Source organism: Struthio camelus, chromosome Z (genome assembly GCF_040807025.1).
Source record: "Struthio camelus isolate bStrCam1 chromosome Z, bStrCam1.hap1, whole genome shotgun sequence".
Classification (NCBI taxonomy): domain Eukaryota; kingdom Metazoa; phylum Chordata; class Aves; order Struthioniformes; family Struthionidae; genus Struthio; species Struthio camelus.
Genome location: NC_090982.1, coordinates 53,163,470 through 53,187,638, shown reverse-complemented (window position 1 = coordinate 53,187,638; position 24,169 = coordinate 53,163,470). Strand labels below are relative to the sequence as shown.

At 39.2% G+C, this 24,169-nt stretch overlaps 1 protein-coding gene across 4 annotated transcripts in view; it reads right to left on the bottom strand.

Annotated features, from left to right (window-relative positions):
* The window catches only part of SKIC3 (SKI3 subunit of superkiller complex), a 50,581-nt gene that overhangs the window by 13,556 nt on the left and 12,856 nt on the right, over positions 1 to 24,169 (bottom strand). For all 4 annotated transcript variants that reach the window (XM_068927918.1, XM_068927919.1, XM_068927920.1 and 1 more), the window contains 24 exons: positions 21,643 to 21,776; positions 20,837 to 20,923; positions 20,647 to 20,750; positions 20,417 to 20,543; positions 19,111 to 19,287; positions 18,190 to 18,314; positions 17,484 to 17,737; positions 14,709 to 14,811; positions 14,035 to 14,211; positions 12,894 to 13,038; positions 12,623 to 12,701; positions 12,453 to 12,514; positions 12,271 to 12,327; positions 11,082 to 11,150; positions 10,070 to 10,144; positions 9,300 to 9,441; positions 8,118 to 8,211; positions 7,400 to 7,477; positions 5,909 to 6,033; positions 4,921 to 5,044; positions 2,110 to 2,328; positions 1,279 to 1,351; positions 230 to 283; positions 2 to 113 (listed from right to left, as the gene is read on the bottom strand). In XM_068927918.1, the coding sequence (XP_068784019.1) occupies positions 2 to 113; positions 230 to 283; positions 1,279 to 1,351; positions 2,110 to 2,328; positions 4,921 to 5,044; positions 5,909 to 6,033; positions 7,400 to 7,477; positions 8,118 to 8,211; positions 9,300 to 9,441; positions 10,070 to 10,144; positions 11,082 to 11,150; positions 12,271 to 12,327; positions 12,453 to 12,514; positions 12,623 to 12,701; positions 12,894 to 13,038; positions 14,035 to 14,211; positions 14,709 to 14,811; positions 17,484 to 17,737; positions 18,190 to 18,314; positions 19,111 to 19,287; positions 20,417 to 20,543; positions 20,647 to 20,750; positions 20,837 to 20,923; positions 21,643 to 21,776 (2,796 nt within the window). The remainder of the gene's footprint in view (position 1; positions 114 to 229; positions 284 to 1,278; positions 1,352 to 2,109; positions 2,329 to 4,920; positions 5,045 to 5,908; positions 6,034 to 7,399; positions 7,478 to 8,117; positions 8,212 to 9,299; positions 9,442 to 10,069; positions 10,145 to 11,081; positions 11,151 to 12,270; positions 12,328 to 12,452; positions 12,515 to 12,622; positions 12,702 to 12,893; positions 13,039 to 14,034; positions 14,212 to 14,708; positions 14,812 to 17,483; positions 17,738 to 18,189; positions 18,315 to 19,110; positions 19,288 to 20,416; positions 20,544 to 20,646; positions 20,751 to 20,836; positions 20,924 to 21,642; positions 21,777 to 24,169) is intronic.

Sequence of the window (24,169 nt, the reverse complement as noted above, 5' to 3'; positions counted from 1 at the left end):
CCTGGACAGAGATGGATTGCCTTTTGAATATTCTTCAGAGGATTATTTTTCTGATCTTCTAACGAGTGACATCCTGCTGCCAGCTGATTAACTGCAATGTTCAGCAGAGCTTTCTACAAAGGAGAACACAAAAATTATTTTTAGCAGTCTAATGTAGGAGACCAGATGGGATTTGTTTTAGAACTGTTTATGGAATTATAAGCCTGCATTTCAAGAGAGAAGTTCAAACCTTTCCAGAGTTTAAATCAAGTATACGTGCAACGTCTCCTGCCACAGCTCCCTCCTGCAAAAAAAAAAAAAAAAAAAAAGTCGCACAGGTTAGATGACTGACAATGCAAAACTTTTACACAAAAGGCAAGGCCAAGATTTTTTGCCTGTCTTAACCAGAAATACAAACTAAGTTTTTACAATCAGATATTTCCCTTTCCTGCAGAACAACCTAGTCATAAAGAATTATGAAGAGCTATTCAAGATTAAAGCTGTCTTGCTAGTTTCAGCCCCATATAGAAGGGGATTCCTTTGTAGGTGTTATTTCGGTCTGGATAATTGCCATAAATTAAGATAATGAGTATTTATTTGGAAAAGAGCTACCAGTGAGCTTGAAAGCAGGAAAGAAACACTGGCTTATACAGAAAGTGATACTAACTAGACTAGCCAAATTCAATATACTAAAGCCCTAAAAAAAAAATATATTTATATACACACACATAACCATTTTCTTTTTAACCACTCTGGGCTCTTTCCCTGTGAAAAAAGGCTAATGTGGTCATTTCTGAGGGATCACCCAGATTTTGAGTTTACTGTTTAACTTGGAGGCATCAGGCAGAATTCAAAAGTATTGTTATAAATTTTTGAGAAAGAGGATAAAAAGTGATACTAAGCTTGTACATCTACAAATTTATCTCTTAATAGCTTTTGAGTCCACTGGGGGATCCTTCCACTAGCATGAGCATGTTATCACCACTGCCCTGCACAGCAGGGCTACAAAGACAGCAAATAAAAGGCTTCTTATAGCTTTTTCCCATTGGAATAATTTGAGTAATTTTTTTTCCATAACTTTATTTCCAGTAGATAAAGGATCACTACCCAATGAAAGATGGAAATAATTGTGTACGCAACTTGCTTAGTATCTACGTTTATATGTAAGCTTGAATTTTTCTTATTAACTAGCAAATGCACGTGTATTGAGGCTTGTTTGTTGTTTTCTGGTTAAGAAATACACACACAGCTTCTACTCAGGAGGCAAACACCAGAGATGGATTATAGCAATGCACTTACTTTTGCATTCTGTGGTGTATACAGTGGAATTAGTCGAGACAGAAGAGTCCAAAGGGCAGGATTATCAGGATTACTGGGAAAAGAACAAGGTTATTAGACTTCCCAAATTCCACGTAGACCTGGCAGTTGCTATAGATCCCAAATGGATTTTTTTTTTTTTAAATAAAAAGAAAACCTACTGTGGTAGCAAACAGTCATGCATAGTAATTTAAAACACACACAGTCAACAACACAGAAGTTATACTGCTAGTTAAAGAAATAAAGTATACAGTATACATATCAGTATTTACAGAAAAAAGACGGAGACAAAACGTAGGATTAAAATTTTGTCCTCATAGTCTAAGAAATAAGGAATTCTAACTGCAGTTTGGGGAAAAACAATCTACGCACAGGATAGTTTCTGAAAACACCCAGAGAGAGCACAAGGTGCTGCTTGCATGAAGGCATTGATTAAAATCCCACCCCCCCCCACCATGATGCTTAAGTAGTTAATCAGAACACATTTAAACAAGGACATTTAGCTAACAGAATAAACTGCCCCAGAGGCTGCTAAAGATTAAATAAAAGTCCTAGACACTTTTCTAGCTTGAAGGTTCTGCTACCCGTGGCAAAAAAATGCTTTTCTAGAATAGCCAACTTACCTAACAATTAAGAAGCCACCAAAACAGAAACAGAAAACCCCACACAAGCCACAAAATTTGGGCCACTTGACCCATAAATCAACACAAGTTTGTTTTTCAAGCATGCCGCAAGTGAGCAGAGGTTTGCTTATTATTTAACATTAACAAAATGATGCATTTATAAGTCAATTTAAAAAGAAAGAATACATACCTATGAATTGCTTTGGAGATTTGTCTCTGGACCCCCACGTTTCTACCTTGCAATGCATAAACAGCAGAAGTAATAAGGCATCTCTCATAAATGCTGTCTTCCCCCTTGACATGCTTCAACAATTCTTTTAGCGCTGCTGTCGCAAGGGTAGCATCCTGCTTCACCAGTCCTAATGTGCACAGAGCCTTCAGACTTTCTGTATTGGGTTCCTTTAATGAGCTGTTGACAGAGAGGAAGGAAAGGAGACAGGTCATTGGGGAACACATTAAACTTGTTAATATTAAAGTATTTGTTACTTCGGAGTCCTCTTGCTCCCACGTATGTGTAGTGAGAACACCTGCAAAAGATCTGGTGAGGTGTCAGTGACTGGCAGAGTACGTGGTAGCAGGCCCAGCGTGTGAAACTACATGCTGACTGAATTCTCATCAGGGCCAGGCATGCATATTCCGTTCTGTCAGTGATGTCTAGCTGCTTCCCAGACAGTAGCCCCTCAAGGTCAGCACAGCTGAGATAAGGAAACAGCTCTAGTAGCTTTAAGGGGCCCTTAGAATACAAGGGGTTGAGTCCTGCCTGGGTGTCCGACGCGTGCATCGGACCCACGCCTCCAGCAGCTTCCCATCGATGACTCCTCCACACGGTTCCTGGGGCTCCTCGTGCAGCTTGGAGTGCAAGTCCTTTAATAAATCTATCCTGTGTAGCCCCTTATGAACTTTGAGTGTCTCTCTTCACCGGTATCCAACCCTCTCTTGCCTGGCTTACGGTCACAGTATGAATCCCTAATTTATCCACAGTTATGGTATGCTGAATCAATGACCTCTTAGTATAGGATGCTGGATCAAGCTAGATCAGCATTCTTAAGATCTTAGGATAAGAAAGAGAGCAGTGGTTATGTGGCATTCCAGCACTCAAGCTTACAAACTATAAATATTTGGCAAGAACCTGACCTATATGGCTACTTCCTGAGGGCAGCTCAAAGTGAATGGTAAGAGAACACCTAGCACCAACACCTATCTTCTTCTCTTGAGGAAGTCTGTACTTTTAACGAGTGCCAAACTAGTTGCAGCGTACCTATTTACAACTTCACCACAGAAGTCCAGTCAGAAACGAGCCTCTTGTATAGAGCTACTCTTCAATTAGGCTGTTGGAAGAAATTAAGCCTTGTTTACATCACAGTTTGTTGCAGCTTAAGGTAGATTGAGCACACTTTCCACCATCAAGTTAAAAATGAATCAGCGTTCATTTCATTAGGAGAGGCTGTTTAACCTTATATCAATAGTATTCAAAGCTTTACGGAAGACCTTAAGATCTTAACCGATGTACTAATGGAAGGTATTCTTACACTGAAGGTAATTCAATTGTCAATAGTAAATTGTAAAACCAATTTAAAGGAGGCAAATAATGAAACAGTACATGGCAACAGTTGTTATTTACAGTTAAATAACTGCCATGTCCAAAACATAATTACAGACTGAAGTGCTGCCTAGTTTCATTTATCAGGTGACTCTTATGAGGCTCCTTTTCAGGCACCTAATTATTACTTTTGACTTCAAATGAAAACAAAAATGTAAACATCCTATTCTAAGCTTTGTTTTCAGTTCCTAGGAAAAAAATTCAGAGTTGTTGAACGCAAACTTGAATAGCCAGCAACGAGTCTCCTTCATGATGCAAAGGCACATCCCTCCTATGATTAAGAACAGTTACTCTATCATATGAGCTGTAATGACTATATGTCTTTATCAAAATCCCTATGCCGAGCTGGCCATGAGAAAATACTAAGGGGAGCCCCTGTACAATGCCCTGCTCAAGCCCTTTAGACCATCTAACATAAATTGCAGTCAATGAAAGACATTATCTGTCTGAATAGAATGTATAGTTCTTTTTTTCTTATTACTGAAATCCCACTGTATACTTTTGCAACACTGTGCTTCAGATTGAAGTCTGGATAGATTTACTGTAGTGTTATTTTCTAGAGCGTTTACCTTTTCTTTCCTCCCTTCAAACACAAATGACTAACATCATGTAGGAAGTTCTCATTGTTGAAGTTTATGATAAAAATAGAACTCTGCAGTGACTAATAGGAAGCTGATATTTCCTACATCCTAGGCAGTTAATCATCAGTTACTCAGGATTTAGAGCATAGTAGGTCACGGACCTTCACTATTTCAGTAACTTCAGGAATCTGCTGGAAAGATGGAGACAGTACAGCCAGTACTGGAGTTCTATATTGACAGATATTTGCCCTGAGAGGCTGAGATAGTAGACCTCAATCCACAGCTACCAGGAAATTAAAATGAGTCAGGGGTTTTTAAGTCTCCAGAGGTCTGAAGAAAAAGACATGATGTTAAGCGAGCAACTGAAAAAGGTCTGCTCTGCTTCATGGGACTCTACAAGACTGTCCTCGTTTGTGATGCTTGGAACACAGTTTTTCTGGAATTTTTGACTGTTTAAACTTGTTTTTACTAACCGTTTAGGTTTCTTATGACTAAAGAACATAAGAATTTCCTAATGAGTAGGACAACTACAAGTTATCATCTTAACGATAAACCTATTAAAGCTACCATGCAGAGAAACTGGACACCCAAACTGCCCAGCCCACCAGCCCTTCCACTGCACAGTGCTTTTTAATATAGAAGAACAAACAGGACCTAAAACAAAAGGCATAGCTAGCATTAATAGGCTTAAGGGAACACTATCCACTCTTGTTTCTACTCTGTAATAGAAAACGCCCACCTGAGCCCAATAAAAAAAAGTAGCTTCAAGGACAGCAGTACAATCAAACATTATATACTGATAATTATTCCCTCCACTCACCATTTAAACAGTAGTGTCTTTGCAGCATCCACTTTGTTCTGTTTATATTCTATTATTGCCAAGGCAGTCAGGATATGGGCTTTATCTTGTTCAGACTCAGCAACAGACAACGCCTTCTCATAGGCTGATAAGAAGTCAAGAGTCAGAATTCAAGGAGGAGGAAAAAAATACAATGCTTATAAAGCCTCTGGAAAGTCATGCTATTAGAATGCATCCACAGAGAGGCACTGATTTCAGATTCGCTAAATGTTCACACCTCAAGCACATCTCAAATCATAGGCAGAAGACAAAAATTTGACTAAGACCTTCGGGAGCAACTGTGTGTTAGAATATGACACATTTAGAAGGTTGTTTAGAGTCTGGGAGCGGTTGAAGATGTAGCAAGTGGAAACAGACCTGAAAATTAATATAGGGGGTATTTAGAAGAAGAAGAAAAAAGAACACCTTTTAAGGATGCCCCTGTGACAGCTTACTTAGGAAGCTGTACTTGGTATGGGTGCACAGAGCCCCAGTTACAAACTGGGGCTTATTTAAAATGCTGAGCTGGCTGCTCTGTTGTGAGCACTTAAATTTATACACTAGCAATTCAGTATACTTTTCTGAAGCCTCAGATCTTAGCAGCAGAGAATATAACACAGCACTCCTATCTATCAGTAGAAAGCACTTTGAACAACAGATTAGTCTCCTACCCAAAACTGATTTTTCCTGGAAAGTCATTCTGTTTGAGACCAAGGAAAGATTAGAGCACCAAAGTTTAATGTACAAAAATCAAAACACTTAAAATGAAGATACATACCTTCCTTTAGTACATTAGAATAGTTCTAGCATCCTGATTAGACGAATGTTTCAAATAACTATGGAAACTGTACTTATGCATTAAGGACTGAAAGAATGCAGTGAACTAACCAACTCTGTTGGTTGGACAAACAAATTTTGGTAGTATTAATCTCAAGAGCCCCACAGCGCCTCAAATTAGGCAGATGCTTACCTTTAATACTTTCTTGCAAGAGTCCCTTCTTGAAGTAGGCTAACGCTATTCCTACAATGCCATCAAACTCAGTTAGGGGTATTGAGGTGTACACTTCAATGGCCTTATCACACTGACCAATAGCACTGTAAAAACAAAAGCGTAACTGATATGAAGGATGTAGCAACAGCTGCTATGACTCAGACAAGTTGCCCATCCAATCCAGCATTCTGTTTCCAAAAGCAGACATTGTAAGCAGACATCTGGAAAAGGAAAGACTAGGATAAGAAGGTACAGTATCCCCCACCCTTTTCCTCCTACATCAGCTGCTCTCCCAGACTATCTGTTGTGTGAAAAAAAAAAATAGTTGATTAAGAAGAAAACCCCACCATCCCTGAGAGCTGTATGCAATGATGTCACTTCATGGTGAACACAGTGAAGCGAGAAGGAAGTGGGAGAAAACAGCGTGATGGTGAAGTATGAAGTATAAAAAAAAAACCCCACACACCACACACCCAAATCCAAGTAGGGAGGTGCACGCGCCTGTGTGCGCACGTATGCGCGCACGTGCACACACACACACAGCTTTCTTGTTCTAAGATCACCATTGAAAAACTGATACAGGTTTATGGTTTTTAGAAACAATTATTAGTTACTGGAGCTTTACACTTGCTTAAATTGCACACAGGAATCCCCATGTATACAGCCTAGATCTGAGACTCTGGAAAACTGAAGAGCCACTTCTAAGATCCTCCTTAAAGTTAAAGGTTTAATTATCTTTGTGTGCTCTCATCCTAGAGGATCCAGTGTCATGTATCATAACTTAATCATATACAGAGTTTCCTTAGAGGAGTGACAAAAATCTAATTAGCACACTTGAGTTATCTCATATGAAAGAGCAGTCTGAAATCTTTTATTTGTTTAGATTTGTGACCCTGAGTTTCCTCAGGACTAGAAGAAAATCATGAAAGGAACTCAGAAGTGTGAGCAAAACTGCACTCTTCAGAAGAAAGGTCACATCCTTGCACCTAACAACCCAGTCATACATGCTTTAGGTTATACCGGTCAATACAAATTCAAACAGGAAGTAGAAAGGATTTCTGATCAAGTTTGAAGCAGCAACTTTATACAAGCTAAGAGTAGCTGGGTTCAGATCTGTACCTAAGATCTGCGTGCAGATCATTAAAAAGTTTATCATTCCTGAGACCATAAAACCACTACATTGTGTGGAGACTACATTAAGGCACTTAAAAATAAGTTACAAGGAATTGCTATACCTGTTGACAGTTTATAACAAATCAGTGATTTTCTTTTCCCCCAGTTTGATTCTTGTTATATATGCTACAGGTTTCTGGAGCACCTATAAAGTTCAAACTTGTCTATAGTTAAAACCGGTTGGTTCATATATTCCTTTCTAGAGCTATCTTTTGCCTTTCTGCCTCACTCATGCTTTACACCACTGCATTCACTATATTCAAAGTTGAAGTTAGGAGGTGGAGTAATAACACTTACCACAGTGATCTCCCGTAGTTTTGCATTGCTATATTATATTTTTCTGTATCTTCAGAGTTTTTCAGCAATGAAGCCGCCCTTGAAGTAACCACAATTAGAAACAACTACCATCTGACTGTAATGCACATATATTTTGACATTTGTTCTCAGAGCAGAACAGACAAATGTGTTATGCAGAAGTCTTAGTATGCTAATGAAGCACAAACAGAGTTTGATTTACAAGGTTTGAATGCATCAGCAAACATGTGCAACAACTACTATTTCCTTCACCACCACCTCCTACTATCTGAAAGGGAGAGAGCAGAAAATAAAAAAACAAGATCCAAAAACCTGCATTAATTAAAATGGGGCAGAGACAGGAACTAAAACAAAGAAGAGACTCCATTAAAACAGTCCCTATCAATGAATTCAAGATTACATCAGGGATCTGTTTATAAAACAAAAACATCAATCCAGTATAGTGAATTAACCAAACATCCCGGTAAGAAAGACACTCAGCCTTGGGACACCTCTAAGCCTCCGGTTCTCCATGTTCTGCGTTTCCATATAATAACATCCCCACAATCCTCTTATAGTACAGTTAACCGGGATGTATTTTTGAATTTAGAAAGTCAAGTTTACTAAAGGAAAACAAAAAACTTTTAAGTTTTTCAACCGGCATATGGAAAAAGACGTCAAGGAGATTCCATTAGTAAACATTCCAGGGTGTATAGTTTACCTCTGATAAGCATCCGTTGCCTGCCTTTTTAGATGCAGATACTCATTCAAATAACCAAGCATTGTGAAAGCAGATGCATCATCTGGATTTCTTTCTAGAAAAGCAGAATTGACGGTATAGGAGAATATGATCAGAAAGAGCTGTGAAAAAGCATTAAAAAAAAGATGTTGCTACATTGATGTCACAGTATATATATGTACAAAGCACTTTGCCAAGTGCTTCTGTCAGTTGCTCACTGGAATCATTTTGACAGGTTGCATGCAAATAAAGAAGAGACAAAGACCCATATCATCAGGCTAGCCCAAAAGCGTTTCAGACCTTATAACACAGATGGTATGGACAGGCCCAATATATTGTTTTCCAGCCTGCAATGGCTTGGGGTTTTTTGGAATGAAATAGTAAACTACCCAGCTTTTATTCATTCTGGTAAAATATCAGTAGAATCTTAAGGTTTATTTTCAACAGTACAACTTTGGAAAGCTTGTGTATAGTTAGAGCACAGATTTGTCAACTAACGTCCCACTCCAGGCTTCTAACAGATCTCCCCACACTAGAAAGGGTCAGACAGGCCCCTCTTGCAATCTGTTTAAGAGTAGGAATTTTACAAGCAGAGAATAAATTCTCACAGTTATTTCATTTTAAGAGCTTGCACCTTATTATATAGCCTTCAGAAAAAAAAAAAAAAATCAGCAACAGATTACTAGTAAAAGAATTTACAGCAATAGATCAAAGAAAATCCACACTTGTTCTACTCATGTTCCTAGCTGGAAGTTATACAGCATCCAGGAACAGGCTTGTGCCCAAACACCATGGCACGTGGGCAGAAGAGCTGGCATGTATCTGTGCCTATCCATCCAGGCATACCTAAAGTAAGTCTGTTACCAAATACTTGGTGACAGATATGACAAGGTTTTGGTCCTCGCTTTGCTCAGTCTTTGAAATAAAGTCTGGGGGAAGAACATGAGCAGGAAGACTGAACTCATATCACTATTTCATCTCAGTATGAACATAAGGGTCAGTAGCCTATATACCCTACCGTGGTTGTCAGTTTTACAGTTCAGGAGCCTCTCCCCCAACCCTGTCAGACCTCTCTTTGCCAGAGCCAGTATAGATACATTCATTCATTCTGAACGCATCTTAGTCAGGTTTTCGATAGTTCAGTGAGATATTTAAGCTACCTACCTGTATATTTGCTCAAGACCACCTGGGCTGCTGGAATAGCATTCATCTGAACAATGTTGTACAAATACAGCTCAGTGTTTCTGTTGCTTTTATCCTGCAGCGTTGAACATACCCAATGGGCATAGCCTTTTGCTCCCTCAGTCTCAAGAAACAAACAAAAATAGGAGTCATTAAAACGCTTGAGCAACAGTGAAGTATTTAGAAAAAACAGAACTGTTATTGTAGTTTTTAAGGTAGAGTCTCAGCTAAAAATCAGGGTCAGTGTTTTCTTCTTTTACTTAACAACACTAAATGGAATTAATGCAAATATAGTTTTTACTACTTGTCATTTGGGCAAAAGAATTCCCACAGTAACGTATCACATACTGCACTACTGGAGAGATGACAGAGGAGAAGAGTTATAAAAGAACAGAAGTCTTTTTTTCTTAGAACTCAGGGTACTGGCATCATCTCTGCTCTCTCCTGAGGCAGCTATAATTTATGCTTTTGATTTCTGTCCAGTTCTGTGGAACATCAAGAATGCATTTTCATGACTAGTGAAGCAAGTTTCTTGGACCATTGGGGCTAAAGCATTTATTAAAATAACTGCTTGCTTTTCCATGTTGGAGCAGGCCAGGGACAACATCATGGAATCCAGACAATCTCATCTGGTACAAGAACTTAACTGTTCCGTCATTCAATATATGCCTATTCTAAAAAACAAAATAGACCACCTAAATAGAGATATTAGGTATTCATAATCTTCAGAACAAGACAACTATTATACTTACATGCATATTAAGTTCAGTTGTGTGCCTGAAGAGATCCATAGTATCATAGCTGCCTACTTTCTCTGCAATAAGAGCCTACAGAGAATTAAGAATTGCTGTGATTAGGTACTTTAAGAATCAGGACACTGACAAGAAACTCAGAACACATCACTTTAAACACACCTTACATAGCTAACAGAGACATTTTCTTTTCCCACGCCCTTCAAGAAACATATTGTTTTGAAGAATAAGATGAACCACATCAAAGGGAGCACAAGTAGCCTGCACTGCATCAACACTTGAAACTTAAGGTCTTCTGCCGCTACTCTACATTCTTCAGAACAAAGGTTTTCTTTCCTATGTTAATAAAAATCTATAATAATATCTGACAGGAGCTGAACTTTGACATGTGATGGTGCTAGTTCTTCCCTAGAATTCAGTTTCAGGTTGATATTATTAGCAGATCAGCAGCATGGAATTAAAGAGGTCATGTATGGTGATCATAAAAGTACAAATCACAGGGTACTTCTACTAATCGTTGTCAGATTACACATGGTCTAGATATCAGTAGGATCACATCCAGTCTACAGTGGTAGAGGGGAAGAAGAGGCCAATAAGAACTGCTTCTGCATCAGGTACGTTGGAGACTTACTGTTTCAGAGACTAAGAAGAGTTACGCAGTGCCAAACAGCGAGCTTGTCAGCTGAAATTTCTAAAAGTAACTACTCTGAAAATAGTGCTTTGTTGAGAAAGCTCAATAAAAAGCTTCAGAGCACAAAACAACGTTTGCTTCATACTAGCGAGTTTCTTGTACAGCTTCACAACAGCATCAGCCACATAAAAAACATTATGCAAAGACATCTCCGTCCCATCCACTCCCCGGAAAAGGAGCTCCCCCTCCTTTAAAGCTTATATTTAATTTTTAGGAACATGCTGAATTGCCAATGAAAAATTACTAAGATGAGTCTAAATCCTCTCTATCTTGTCCAACAACTACTTTTGGTACACAGTTTTATGACTTCTTATGTCTTACCTGCCCTATCCAACACATTAAGTAAGAAGGCTCCAGAGACTGGGCTATCTTGAAGGCTTCATGAGCTTGCTGTAGAATCAAAGATAACAATTCTATTGATCTATCTGGCACGGTAAGAGAGCACTGTTGAGTATATAGTACATAGTAATGATTTTCATAGACAAAAATTAGGTCACTGCTAAAAATATCTAATGTGCCATACCAAATAACAATGCGTCACGCAGAGAAATTAAAGCGGTTTAGTCTCAGTAAGAAGGTCTTTACAAGACTATAGCTCCCTTCCAAATCCACTTCCTCCTCATAACAATAAAACCATTTAAGCTGCTAAATTAACTGTTAGAAAAGCTAATATTTTAAAGCCACGCTCTGGGAGGCTCCATTTCTTCCATGAAAACATAGATAAATAGACATCTTTTCAAAGTTGTTAAGCTGATTTACCACCTGCAAGTGATGTTTTGCTCTGGCTTGCATATGGTCAGAGTTCTTCCCTCAATGCAGCACAAGGTCAGCAAAGTCTTAGCATTAATGGCCTTAGAGGTAAGTGATCTGTAGGATCAAATTATTTTTCTTAAAAATAATTCTCAGTCTGGATTATCACATTTCTCACATCAAATAAGATTTCAAAAAAAGTTCTGTAATTCTGACCAACAAATAGGACTGAATGTAGTCTGAGCTGCATAACAAGTCTGGACTTCATTTAAGTGTGCTATAGTTTTTCCTCCAGACAGACTCTGAAGGTTACATAGAACTGTGGCAAATCATATGATATGCTGATGAGCAGAAAGTAGCTACCTATGGGAAACTCGAAAATTTTAAGTTCGGTTTACTTGCGATCTACAACAAAAGAGTTCTTCATCAAACTTGGTGTACGCTGGTTTGACTACTTATCAGTCCTTTGAAACAGTTTTTATTTCATCCAGTTCTTGGAAAAGCAACCTCAGCAATTTATCAAAAGGTTCCCTGACCTCATCCATTCCAAAACAAACATTTAATTCATCTGTATGACTCAGGCACGGTACAGTTGCAGATTCTATTTTGTACAAAGGAAGTATATATCTTGAATCTGAGAAGGATGCTCTCACTGTTTGCCCATACTTCTGCTTCCATACCCTTCCTTTGCAGGAGAGGAAAAAAAAAAAAGGGGGGGGGGGAAGGGAAGCTCTATTTGAGGATGAGAAAAGGGATTTACCTCTATGTTTCCGGTTACTAGATACAAAACCCCCAAGTTGGTCCAGGCAACAACATTCTAGACAGAAGAAATAAAGTTAAAACCAATGTATTATTGCTGCATTCAAAAATAACTCCTCACGAGGGGAAAAAAAAGTTTTAAATGCCCACTTGAAACAGATGGTAGCTGCCTACAGCACTTACGATTTGCTCAGCTTGAACAGATTTGATGAACGAATGTTGAGCAAGAGCATAATTTCCAATAGCTGGAAAAGAGAGGAGAGCTAGATGTAACTGAGTTTTATGAACAGCATTAGTCAAGTTGCCTTCTAATTTAGGACTTCATGCAGCTAGGGGTTTCACTGAAGACTTACCACTACAGGAAGCAACTACACCAAGTGCATTCCAGTAAAGATGACTTTTGCTGTCAAGCCTCACAGCTTTTTTGAGACACTAGAAGAGAATCAAGTGTGAGCTATCAGAAGAGCAAAAATCATAATTTAATGCACTTGCTTATTCAGAGACTTGGATTTTACTGAGGACAAAGATTATGCAGAAAGGCATTAAGGCTGATTTAAATTTTATAGACTATTAAAAACCAACACACACACCCCGCCCCCATACAAACACACACACAGGCAATACCTGTAGAGATTTCTCTAGCAGTTCACTGATCTCATTCATGTCAGTGCCCACCACTGTCAGATGCTCTGCTTGTCGATAATAATTTATTCCAAGATCACACCATATATTAGGCAAAGGCATCAATTTTAAAGCTCTGCCGTAACACCTACAGAAACATGAACCAGAGAAGCATTATTCACAGCCTTTCTATGTGAAGAATAGAAAACAAAAAATAGGCAAACCAAGTAGACACGCATAAACACAAACCAAACCAGACAAGAACAGAAAGTCAATGATAACTAGACAATTACAAATGAAGCAGGAGTGAAAGCTGTCAGACATTTGAGTGGGGTTTTTTTGTTTGTTTTTAATTCAGACAGTCACCTTCACAGAATCTATCCCGGTCTCAAGACAGTCTGCACTACCAACCAGTTGTGAAGCCATGAATGTATAATATATCAAAACTATGTTAGGTGTAGTATGTATGTCACCAATTAAAACAAACATCACATATGCTATTTTAGTCTTTCACGAGTTAATCAGACTTTACCTAGGAAGTATTTGATTTCATATGTCATGGTGGAGATTTACCAAGCAGCTGCTTTTCTTGTCTGTTTCAACTTACACATTCAACTGCACAAAGCTCAGAGAGAACCACAGAAGAGGGTACAAGAATCCTATAAATATTTCCTATTGACATGAGATTCTAGGGCCAGGAACAAGGAACTTCTGTACAATCTAAATTCAATATCTCAGGCTAGAAATGATGACATTTTTTATAAGAAAGCTTAAGAGTATTATGTTGGACTTTGATAGTCCTAGGAGAATGAGTTAGCAACTACTGCAACTTCTCCACTTGAAACGGCACAATTTGTTGAATGCCAAGCAGGATGTAGCCACACTCTGGAGTCAGAGACAAGGAGCAAAGCAACTGCTACACAACACTGCTGATACACATGGTGGCAACCCTGGAAACATACCCTGAAATGAGCGGTGTAATGTGGAAAAAGCGCAAGGCCCTATTTATCCTCCTTGTAAGTCTTCACTGAGCATGCAGGTGTCGAAAGCGTGCGTTTCCTTTTGTTCCTTCTAGTCTAGAAGGCTCGGGACCTTAGTAACGTGCAGAACTGCTTAGAAGCACTCAACAATACAGATTTATTACCTTCCTCCCAGGCTGAGCAGCTCACTTTTGTCCAGCATCTGTTTGTCCGCATTTTTACCAAGAAGGGATCCTAGAACTTGAACATTCACTTTGGTTGGTGAAACAACGTGCACACTAGTACACGTATCTCCAAGCAGTTTCCAGAGGGTAGATACATCAGGACGGCACTTTGTTGCCCTGTAAATTTTAAGCAAATGCACGCACCACTCGATCAGACACTGCAATATCCTTTTCTGAAAGAAAGATCATCACTTTAAAGAGGGGTACAATTCCAAATTAACTTAGGATACTAAACCAGTTCTTTGTGAAACACAAATAAAGATCGAGGAAGGGATAAAACCACCTCCTCTCATCCACCAATTTGGGCAGGATTCCCTCCCCCTCACCCCAAATATAAGGGGTGATGGCTGAAGAGAACTATGTGCTATAACCAAAGGACTCAGTATGTTTAGACAGAAGATAGAAAAAAACAAAACTAACAACTATTCACTCAAGCAGTTTAATTCCAGAATTCAAACCACTTTCAGTAAGCACGTGCTTATTTACGGATTAGAAGCTCAGTCCATTTGATTTGAAGTTTAACTGAAAGTCCCCAAATGCTAAACACTTTTACTCTTCTGCCTGCCAACCCACAGACCCAGTGGGAATTAAATATTTTAATATGTAGTACTAACCTTGTAAAAAATTCAAGAGCCTGCTCTATGTAATCCACAGCCTTCCCATCAAGATATCTATCAAGGGCTGATCTTGCCAACATGAGATAGCACTCACCAAGTCCTGAAAATAAGACCAAAACAAAAAAAAATCCCCTGTGAAAAGATGCCTGCACAATACTAATGATAAAGGTGACAGGGTGGGAGGGCCTAAGGCCTGCCTGGTGTTTTGCTTTATATGGCGATTTATTCTTTGCATATATTATGCCAAAACCAAAGACCTACAGAGACCCTCCTGCTCAAGAGACTTTGCTTTTAACCTACCCTGACAAGCATGAAACATAGAATAATTTGAGCATTAGAACAAATATAGGTCATTATTAAAAACAAACGAGAAACCCCCCCCCACACACACCCACCCACCCACACCAAAGCATTTGTACTTTGGGCTTAACTAGAGCACCAATGAGAAAGCCACCATACATAGCTAAGTCTTTGACAATTAGAAGATACAGCAACTTGCAGTTTACGCTCGAGTGAAAGATATCAAAGCATTTTCAAAGACAAAACACAAAAAGAAGAATGTCAAGCTGGGCAAAGTGGGAAGTCTACTCAGTGAAATCATAGCATTCCAAAGGTGATTGAAGCCAATGCTATTTAATGCGATTCATGTAAGAATTTACTTCATACTGAAACAACTCCAACTACTAAAAGAACTGCATCTAATACCACAATTCCTAGCATTTTGGAACCAGTAAGATACTGCTTGACTTATACTTTTGCAGGCAACAGCCATCATTCCATCTTGTAGTAAGTTACCAAACATGAGTCTCAAGCATTCTCAGTATTTTTTTCCAAAGTTCTTATGCTACCTTGCCTATAGTATCCTGCCTTGTGCCTATACCAACTACTAATCCCTGTATATACCATTTTCCTTTGTGAACTACAACATTGTGACATAGTCCATTCAAACTAGTTGGCATCATGTTTTGCTAGTATCTCAGCGTGTCCTCTTTAGTTACTTCTCTCAACTATGAAGTCTCAAGATCTCAACTTTTCTAAAGGTCGAGAAGCTCTGTAATCCAAAAACAAAACTGAACTTGTTCCCTATAGTTATATATTAAAAACAACGGTGCAGCAGGCACAGGACAAACATACCACCTGGAAATACAAAAACCAGAGCTTAGAAAAGACACAGTCAAGCAACGTCAGTGCAGTTATTCTCTCATCCACTACAAGACTACATGTACAGCAGCTCAGTTCAGAAAATATCTAAACTGATCATAACGGTACCAAAAGTACACTGGTGTACGTTTCAGACGTTTAAAGAAGTTTCCCAGCAGATAGCAAAACAGGTAACATAAACATTAGGTATTCTCTAAGAAGATGAAGATTGTTTCTAGACCAGAAGTAGGATCTGCAGCTAACAAGTCAGAGATTATGACAAGAGGGATGATGAGAGAAGACTTGGGAGATTTAAGAAAATAATAAATACCCAGGGAGCTGGGGGAGGGGGGAGAAGGGGAGGGGAAGGTATGTTCTTGGAATACGTTTATGCCCTCTTTAAGCACTTCATTAGAAGAAAAGCAATATTCCACTGTCACCTACAGACCATTTAAAAAAAAAAAAAAAAGCATATACTTATGCACACTTCTCCTATAAAACTCCTTTGCAAGCTGCTACTGCTGTCAACTGATGCCTTCCTGGCTGACAACCAATAAAGCTGCTCACTAGCAATTCTCTCCAGTTGCATCATGGAGTTTTTGCCATGTCAGTTGAGCCTGGCATATTCCAGCAGACAAAATTAAAAAGGAGAAGGTAGAGGGAAAACTACCAGTAGTCTTTTCAGATGCGAAGCCTTTCCCGGTGCAGTACTAACCCAACACTTCTGATTCAGCCTTACAATAATTAGCTGACATTCACCCAATGAAAAAGGCTTTTTACACAAGCAAAGAACATCCCATAACTTAAAAGTTCATACCTGTACCAAGCAGGGTACAGCTTATGTATGAGAAGCAACTAAAATATAGAATTATTCAGATGAATGTACAGAGTGAGAATGACTGAAGATTAAGTGGTACAGAGAACGTGAACAGAACAGTTATGCATTGGCTATCAAAATTCTATATGCTCCCAATAGTATATATTGTGAGGATCATGGCTCAATATCACTAGGAAGGAGGAGTTCCTGTTCCCCTGTTGCACCCTGCTCCCAGCTATACACTAAAGACACCTACCTACAGCCACCCTTAACACTTGTGAGGCCTCTCGGAATAGGTTACTGCTATTTTTAATGACTCGACAGAACTCACAGAAGGGTCTGAATCCCCAGGGGTAAACACAAGAGGTGAGGTCTGCATAGTCAGGAGCAGCAGCAGATGAGCACAGCCCACCTTTTAGAAACAGCAGCCTGGCTCATTGCCTATTAAGCCATACACAGCTTTCAACTACTTAAGCGGAACTGCAGCATCTTTAGCTGGCTTCCACTTTGTATCTTCAACTCCTCCACCATCTGGCTTGGTAGCTGCACAGAAATGATTACCTTCTGTACTTCTGTGAAAGAAGAAATAATCATTCCCACACACTGGAATTTAAGAGCTCTTCAGATATCTATAGGTTACTATACATCAGCTTTTTTTTTTGCAAGTGGCTCATAGTACTCTACAAATCCCAAACCCAATCCTACCCTTCCCCGTAGGCAAACCTCAATACATCTCAGTAACCTCTTAATGAGACTGAAGCGCTACAATGCAAGGAGGGAGAAAGGGTTAACACTTCCAAATTCAAACATATTACCTTTCAGCGCAGGCACGTACTCCTTTGTCTTTTTTAAGATTTGTTGATAGGTGGCTATAGCATCTTCATATTTGCCTAGAATCTGTTCAATTGCCGCAGCTTTGTAAATGCTGTACACAAGCTCTGGGTTCAGCTCACTGGCCTTTGTGAAGGATTTTAGAGCTGTTGTATAGCTACCTCTGCTCAAGTAGGCCTCCCCTAGAGACTCCCAGCAGTTGGCATCCTTTGGATCTGCTCTGAGAGCTGCCTGCAAACTGAAGATGTCAAGATATAAATTCATTTAAATAAAACACAATACAATTTAACGCTAAAAAATTATCTTTCCTTGCATTATATAGTCTCAGGACACAAACAGAAATGTACAATTATACAGAGCTTTTAAACAAGGCATAGTAGCGTTTTCATCTTCACAGTGCACATTATACAAGTTTAGACACTGTACCTAATTTTGGCTCATTATTCAGTGCTATACCGTACTTGTCTATGATAAGGCTGTCACCAGGCTTGTTAGCACAGAACACTGCTATGGTGAAAAAAACTACACTGTGCTAATCCTGGAACTGGAGACAGATGCAGCTTGTTCATTTCCTATTGTTTGGTAAGGCCATCCATAATTAGTTCATCTATTTTCAAAACCTGTTAAAATCCAAGACTACTACTTCGTCATTTTTAGGAAACAGTTTAAACCGACTACTACTTTTCTTACTCAGCCACTGCTTGTGACGGCTGACCAGTTCTCAGGTAGTAGAGTCCACGATGAAGCCAGGCCCATTTTGCTGTACCAGCACTTGCTTTTTCGGTTACCTCATTCAAGATTGCCAGAGCAGTGTCCTAACAAAGCACCAAAAATGCCAAGTTAGTACCCCTCTACGCATAAAGAACAAAGTTACTGTTTAAGAAGAATATTTCTAATCAAGCAAAACATTAGCCTGTCTAATCTGTTAAGTTACTGTAATGAAGAAATGTTACAGAGGCTTTTTTAAAGCTGGCAGGCTGAGTGGCAGAGTAAAGGAGGAAATTATCACATCTAAAGATGCCTTTTTGTAAACAGACAGTAGCTTCCTGCAAAGTTGTATAGAGGCAATTTTTAACTAGAGAAGGGTACAAAGCTTTGCAGCAAGTCAGATACTCAGCCTGACCCTCCAGATGTTCCAAGAGAGTCTGTCAAAGCACAGGATGCTTTCTTGCTTTGTATTACCATAAAGCTAAGAACCCTTTTTTATACAATGCAATATAAGAAATTAAAAAAAAAAAAGTTGTGATGACTTTGCATGTTTCTTCCCCTCAAAGGAGGGAGAGGGTGGAAGGAGAAAAGTGGCGCAAGTCACACATGAAAAGAAAACTTACTGTCTCCTCAAGCTCTCTGCTGAAAAATCCTTCCATCTAAATCATTTTTCATGACTACAGTGTTATGCGCGATTCCTCCACCCTTCTCCCCAGAAGGGCATAATTCAGAACTGAGGCATAAAACTGAAGCAGGCCTAGCTATAAAAACTGCTAAGCAAAGACAAAACACCTGTTTTTTCAGATCCTATTCTCAAATATAGGAGTTTGAAGTGATTCTTCAAAGAATGGGATTAACAGAAAAACAAAACCCCAGTAACCCCAGACTGTGAATGTACAATACCATGTCTCCAAGCTCCACACTCAAGTCTACAGCTGCTGTTCCAGATTCTTCAGTTCCATCTAGTTCAAAAGCCTTTTTATAGCAACCACGAGCTCTACTTTTGTCTCCAGCAATGTCTCTGTAGTAGTTACCTAAACAGCAAAAGACACTTCCCAAGTAGCTGTCCAATTTTGCAGCCTGTAAGGAATAATACGAGCACAATTTAAGAGTGCATTTTGAAGAATTATAAATACAGATCCAGTGATAATAACTGGTTCAGTCTCTGCTTCTCAGGTTATTTAAGCTTCTCTTGTAATACATAGAATATTTAAACCTTGTTTTAATATTTCTAAGATTACTTGAACTTAAAACATCTGCAGATTCTGCCAGAAACTTCACAGCACAAAGCATGAAGTATATGAAGGGCTAACAAGCTAGATGCATTGGCAATAAGCAGTTCCTTACTATACAGCACCTTCTAAAGTCTTAAGTTGTTTTGTTTGTGTTGTTTTTTTAAAAGATACATTTGGTAGATTAGTTTATACCTCCGAAACCCACAACTCTCAAGCAGCAGAACAACTTTGACAACAATGAAAAAAACGCTCACCTAAAACGTTTTAGAATTAAAGCGTTGTTCACTTCAAATACACTGTTCAGTACACTGTTTTTATTGACATAGAAATAGCAGGCAATGGTTTGAGATGCCAAAACCCATGATAGAGTTATGCAGTGAGTTTGCAATCTCTACATTCACGCTTTGTTTATTTGCATGTTCCCAATATGGATGTCAGACTGCATCTTCTCTCTATGCATAGATAAGAATGGGAGAAGAGGCCACATCCAAAACCCCAAAGTATCAGGAAAAAGAGTACGAATTAGTGAATTTTTGCAGACTTATTTCCTTGGATAAACTTTGAGACTTGAACACCATTGCCATCTTTTTCCCCTTTCTCACTTTTGTTCAATTTGTATTTTGGCCTCCCCATTTCAAAAGGCCTTCAAAGTTCTACGCCGGACGTCTATAGGCCTCGACTCTACTGTCCTAGAGGAAAGAAGATCAAGAGAACAGTCACCGCGTTTGGCCACATCAAAGGCCAAATGAACTTGGTGAAAGGAGGAAAGAAGCAGAGAGACACAGCTAACTGTTCAGCTCCCTGCAATGTCTTTTTGCACAGCTGACCTCCTCAGTTTACAGGCTCTGGAGGCTTGTAAATGGTCATAAGTGGACTGAACAAGCAGCCTCTCACTCCAGGTAGTGCATTTTCCATATTTGACTTCAGATACAAGAAAACGTTAATTCTACACAAATAGTTAAAGAAGCTTTTACCTTCAAGAAATGAGCAAGAGTTTTTCCTTTGTCTTTTTTTGTCTCATCACTCATGAACCAATATGTGAGCCCCAGGTACTGATGATACTCTGCAGTTTCAGCCCTTCTTTCAATAGCATTTTGAAAGCTAAGAAAAAGGAACAAAGGCCAGATCAGATAAACTCAAAAATTGAGACCTATTATATTCTATTCTCCCTCACATACCCCCATGAGAGAATCAAGTGCAATACCTTTCTTCTGCCTGCTCATAGTTCTTTTGGGAATAATGGATCAAACCCTCAAGAGCATGGGCCTCAGCCAGATCAGGGTGGGACAACAGAAGCTCTTGTGAAATCTGCCAAAAGATGTTATTCTCCCCTAGTTATTTCCACATGAAATTAAAAGTTCTGTAAGCTGTAAGATTAGCAATACTGCACAAACCTTTGAAGCTTCATCCACTAAACCTTTGTTTAGATAAGCCCGACCTCTGAAAGCTAAAAGCACCGGATCACTGCTTGCACCCACGATCTAGAAAACCAAGTAATAAACACAATCAAGTTATTCTCTCTCCAGATTAAGAAATCAGAGATGTTCAAAGCAGGCAAACTGCGTGACAATAAGGTCGGGGGCGGTGGAGGGCTGGAGCACGACACTAAACACCCAAGAAAACCACCATTTAAATTTCTGATTGGAGACTCTTGAGAAGCCTTGGAAAGAACAGGACTTTTGGTGGAGAATAGGTAGCAGATGATAGAGAGCAAGGACAAAGCTGTAAAAGTCTAAACAGTGAATACGTACAAACACTAAACCGTGGCGCATAACAGGGGGAAGACTGAATAAGAGAAGCAGCCTCTGCTTAAAGCTTTATCAGTCAATCTTCAAGTAACATGCTCTGGTTTATCTACCAGTGACAAGTACACAGAGGACAGAGGAGCAGCACTTTAACCATAATTCAAATAACGACAAACACAAGCCGCAAAACTAGCAAGAACCCAGGAACATTCAAGCAAGACAGCACAAGGTCAAAAGGGACAGCTTTAAGGATTAGAATGGCCACTAATAAAAAGTTGTGGCAAAGCCTAAAAAACAGAGGAGGACAGAGTGTGATCTCTACTGTCGCCGGTAAAGAGTTCTCTTAAACATCACAGAAAGTAAAAAGGAGGGGGAAGAAATACATACCTTGAGTTTTTAGTGCAGAAAGCCAAGAGCACATTTTTGTAAAACAACGTTTAGGTCAATGACAATACCTGTTCAAGTGCATTAATGGCCTCTTCTGCAGCATCAGCATCAGCTATTTTAATCAGAGCCTCTGCTTTCAACTGAAGGATAAGGTTTTTCTTCTCAAGACCAGGACTCTCAAGAGGTCCAAGAGTCTTGAGAGCTGTTGGCAAGAGAAGTTTCATCAAAACAAAAAAAAGTCAAAAAGCAACAATAAAGAGGATCACTGTTCCCAATACTTTCAAAAATCTTAACTTACAGTTATGTCTAATGGAGAACCACTTAGAGAATTGTTCTATTTGGGCTTTCGTCCTTATTTTACAGAAACTATTCTGTAAACTCTCTACCCATGTAATTTCAAAACTTCAATCAATTTTATAAAGGTGCTCTCGGACATAAGAGAAACTGGATGTTTTATGGCTGCTGTAGCATTGTAAATTGAATGCTACGTTTTTCAGATTAAAGCTCTGAAGAAAAGGCAACTTCTCAACTTGTTTTACGTTTCACTGTTTAGTGACAAACGATACTGTTAAAATCAAGGATTTAATATCGTACTTGCAACTCTAGTATTGGTTACTTCTCCAATATACAGTATAATCGTGTTCATCTCAGAGAATGAGGACATCTCCATTGAGCTTGAGTGTTCCTCAAAGGCAAGTACTTTCTGAAAAACTCCAATTAACTACTTTAACACAAAATGAAGTTTTGTCTAACCTGGTACAGCCCATCTATCCTAGTATCCCGCCTCTAACTGCAGATGTCTAGAAACAGTGTAAGACCAGGGCAGGCATGTAGTAATACTTCCCCAGAATTCTCTCACTTTCCACCAACTTGCAACTCAGTGAGTTCCTCAGGCAGAGGTATCATGTTCCCACTTAAAAATTCTTGACCGATTTTTCCATTGTGAACTTCTCCACTCTTCAGACTCAAACAAACTTTCAGCATCCACAGCATCTTATAGCAAGGCACCATATAGCTTAACTATGCTTTGTTTTAAGAAACAAACTTCTTTTGTTTGTTCTGAGCCTGCAACAGCTTTTAGCTTTATTTGACACTAACTAGTTCTTGCACAGGAAAAGAAAACCCTTGACCTCTATTCTCCATATCATTTGTAATTCCACAGACTTCAACATCATCTCTTCTCTAGGCTGAAAAAGGACTTTCCGGGCTATTTAGTTGTTCTGATATGGAGCAATTCCCATACCTTTGATCATCCTTGTTACCTTTCTGATAACCTCTGCAATTACTTCCTCTCCGAGATAGGTACCAAAACCACGCACACAATTCACCATGCTGCGAAAGTCCTCAATGCAACTACATGTTGATGTTCTGTTTCACTAATCGTCCCTTTCCTTGTAATTCCTAATATTTGACTTGCCTTTGAAGCTCCTGCTAAGCATGCAGGGGGAAAAGAAACAGTCCTAGCTTTTCATACAGAATGACCTCTCTGCTATCTATTGCAAAGACACGGTAGGACAGCTTTATGAGAACATTTCTTCCTAAACCTGCATGATTTTGCATTTACGGCTATGGAATTTCATCAGCTATTTTAAAACCTAGTCATCTACTCCAATAACCTCCTTTTGCATTTTTTTAGTCAGCTCTAACTGCATCAGCAGCAAGGCTTGGTGAACTTAGTATGCAACGTTCATAAGGGACTAGAAAAGAGGATGAACGACACAGGTCCCAATGAAGACAGCATGCAGATGACTCTCTAGTGCTGAAATTGACTTTTATTACTATACTGTGCCCTAAGCCCTAGCTTTTAACTTATTTAAGAAGAGAAGGGGTGAGGGGGGGAACACCCATGACGACAACAACAAAACACACACATTTGATGCTAAAACTCTACTTCTTAACCCAAGGTTGTGTAGTTTCCTTGATAAGTTCTTTTACAAGACCCGTAATTACCACTTGGAAATCAAAAATGGACTATATCACATGCCCCTTATCTAAAGGCTAGTAACTTGTTCAAGCAGTTCTAAAAAGCAGCTTCACTTTACAAAAGCTATGCTGCCTATTCCCCAGAATCATTCTTCTGCATTGATTCTCCCTTCTAGTTTTCACTAATTTGCCCACTACATGCATTAGACTTGCTAGTTTGTAGTTTCCCAGATCTTTCCTCGAACCTTTGTTAAGGATTAGGGTCACATTAAGTACCTTCCAAGTCGTTAGGTTCCAGGACAGTTTAAGCAAGAAATTACATACAACAGTTAGCACTTCAGCATCTCTACGTTCCTTTAGGATTACTATGTGAATATTTCATAGTTTCCCAATGCTTGTTTTTCCTCCTATTTATTTTATAGCAACTTCCACCAATGCTTTAATCCCAGGCAAGTCCACTGATGAGTCCTCAGAAAAGAAGGGGCATGGTGTTCAAGTCCCTGAGCTCTTCCACAATGAACACAAACGGGAAGAGAAGCATCTGTTCTTTCTACAGCCTCTACCTTCACCAAATGCCTCTTATTCCTTGAATACCTACTATTCCCCACAGGCTCTTCACACATTTGAAGACAACTTATCATTGTTATCATTCTTTTTCAGTACATTTGTCAA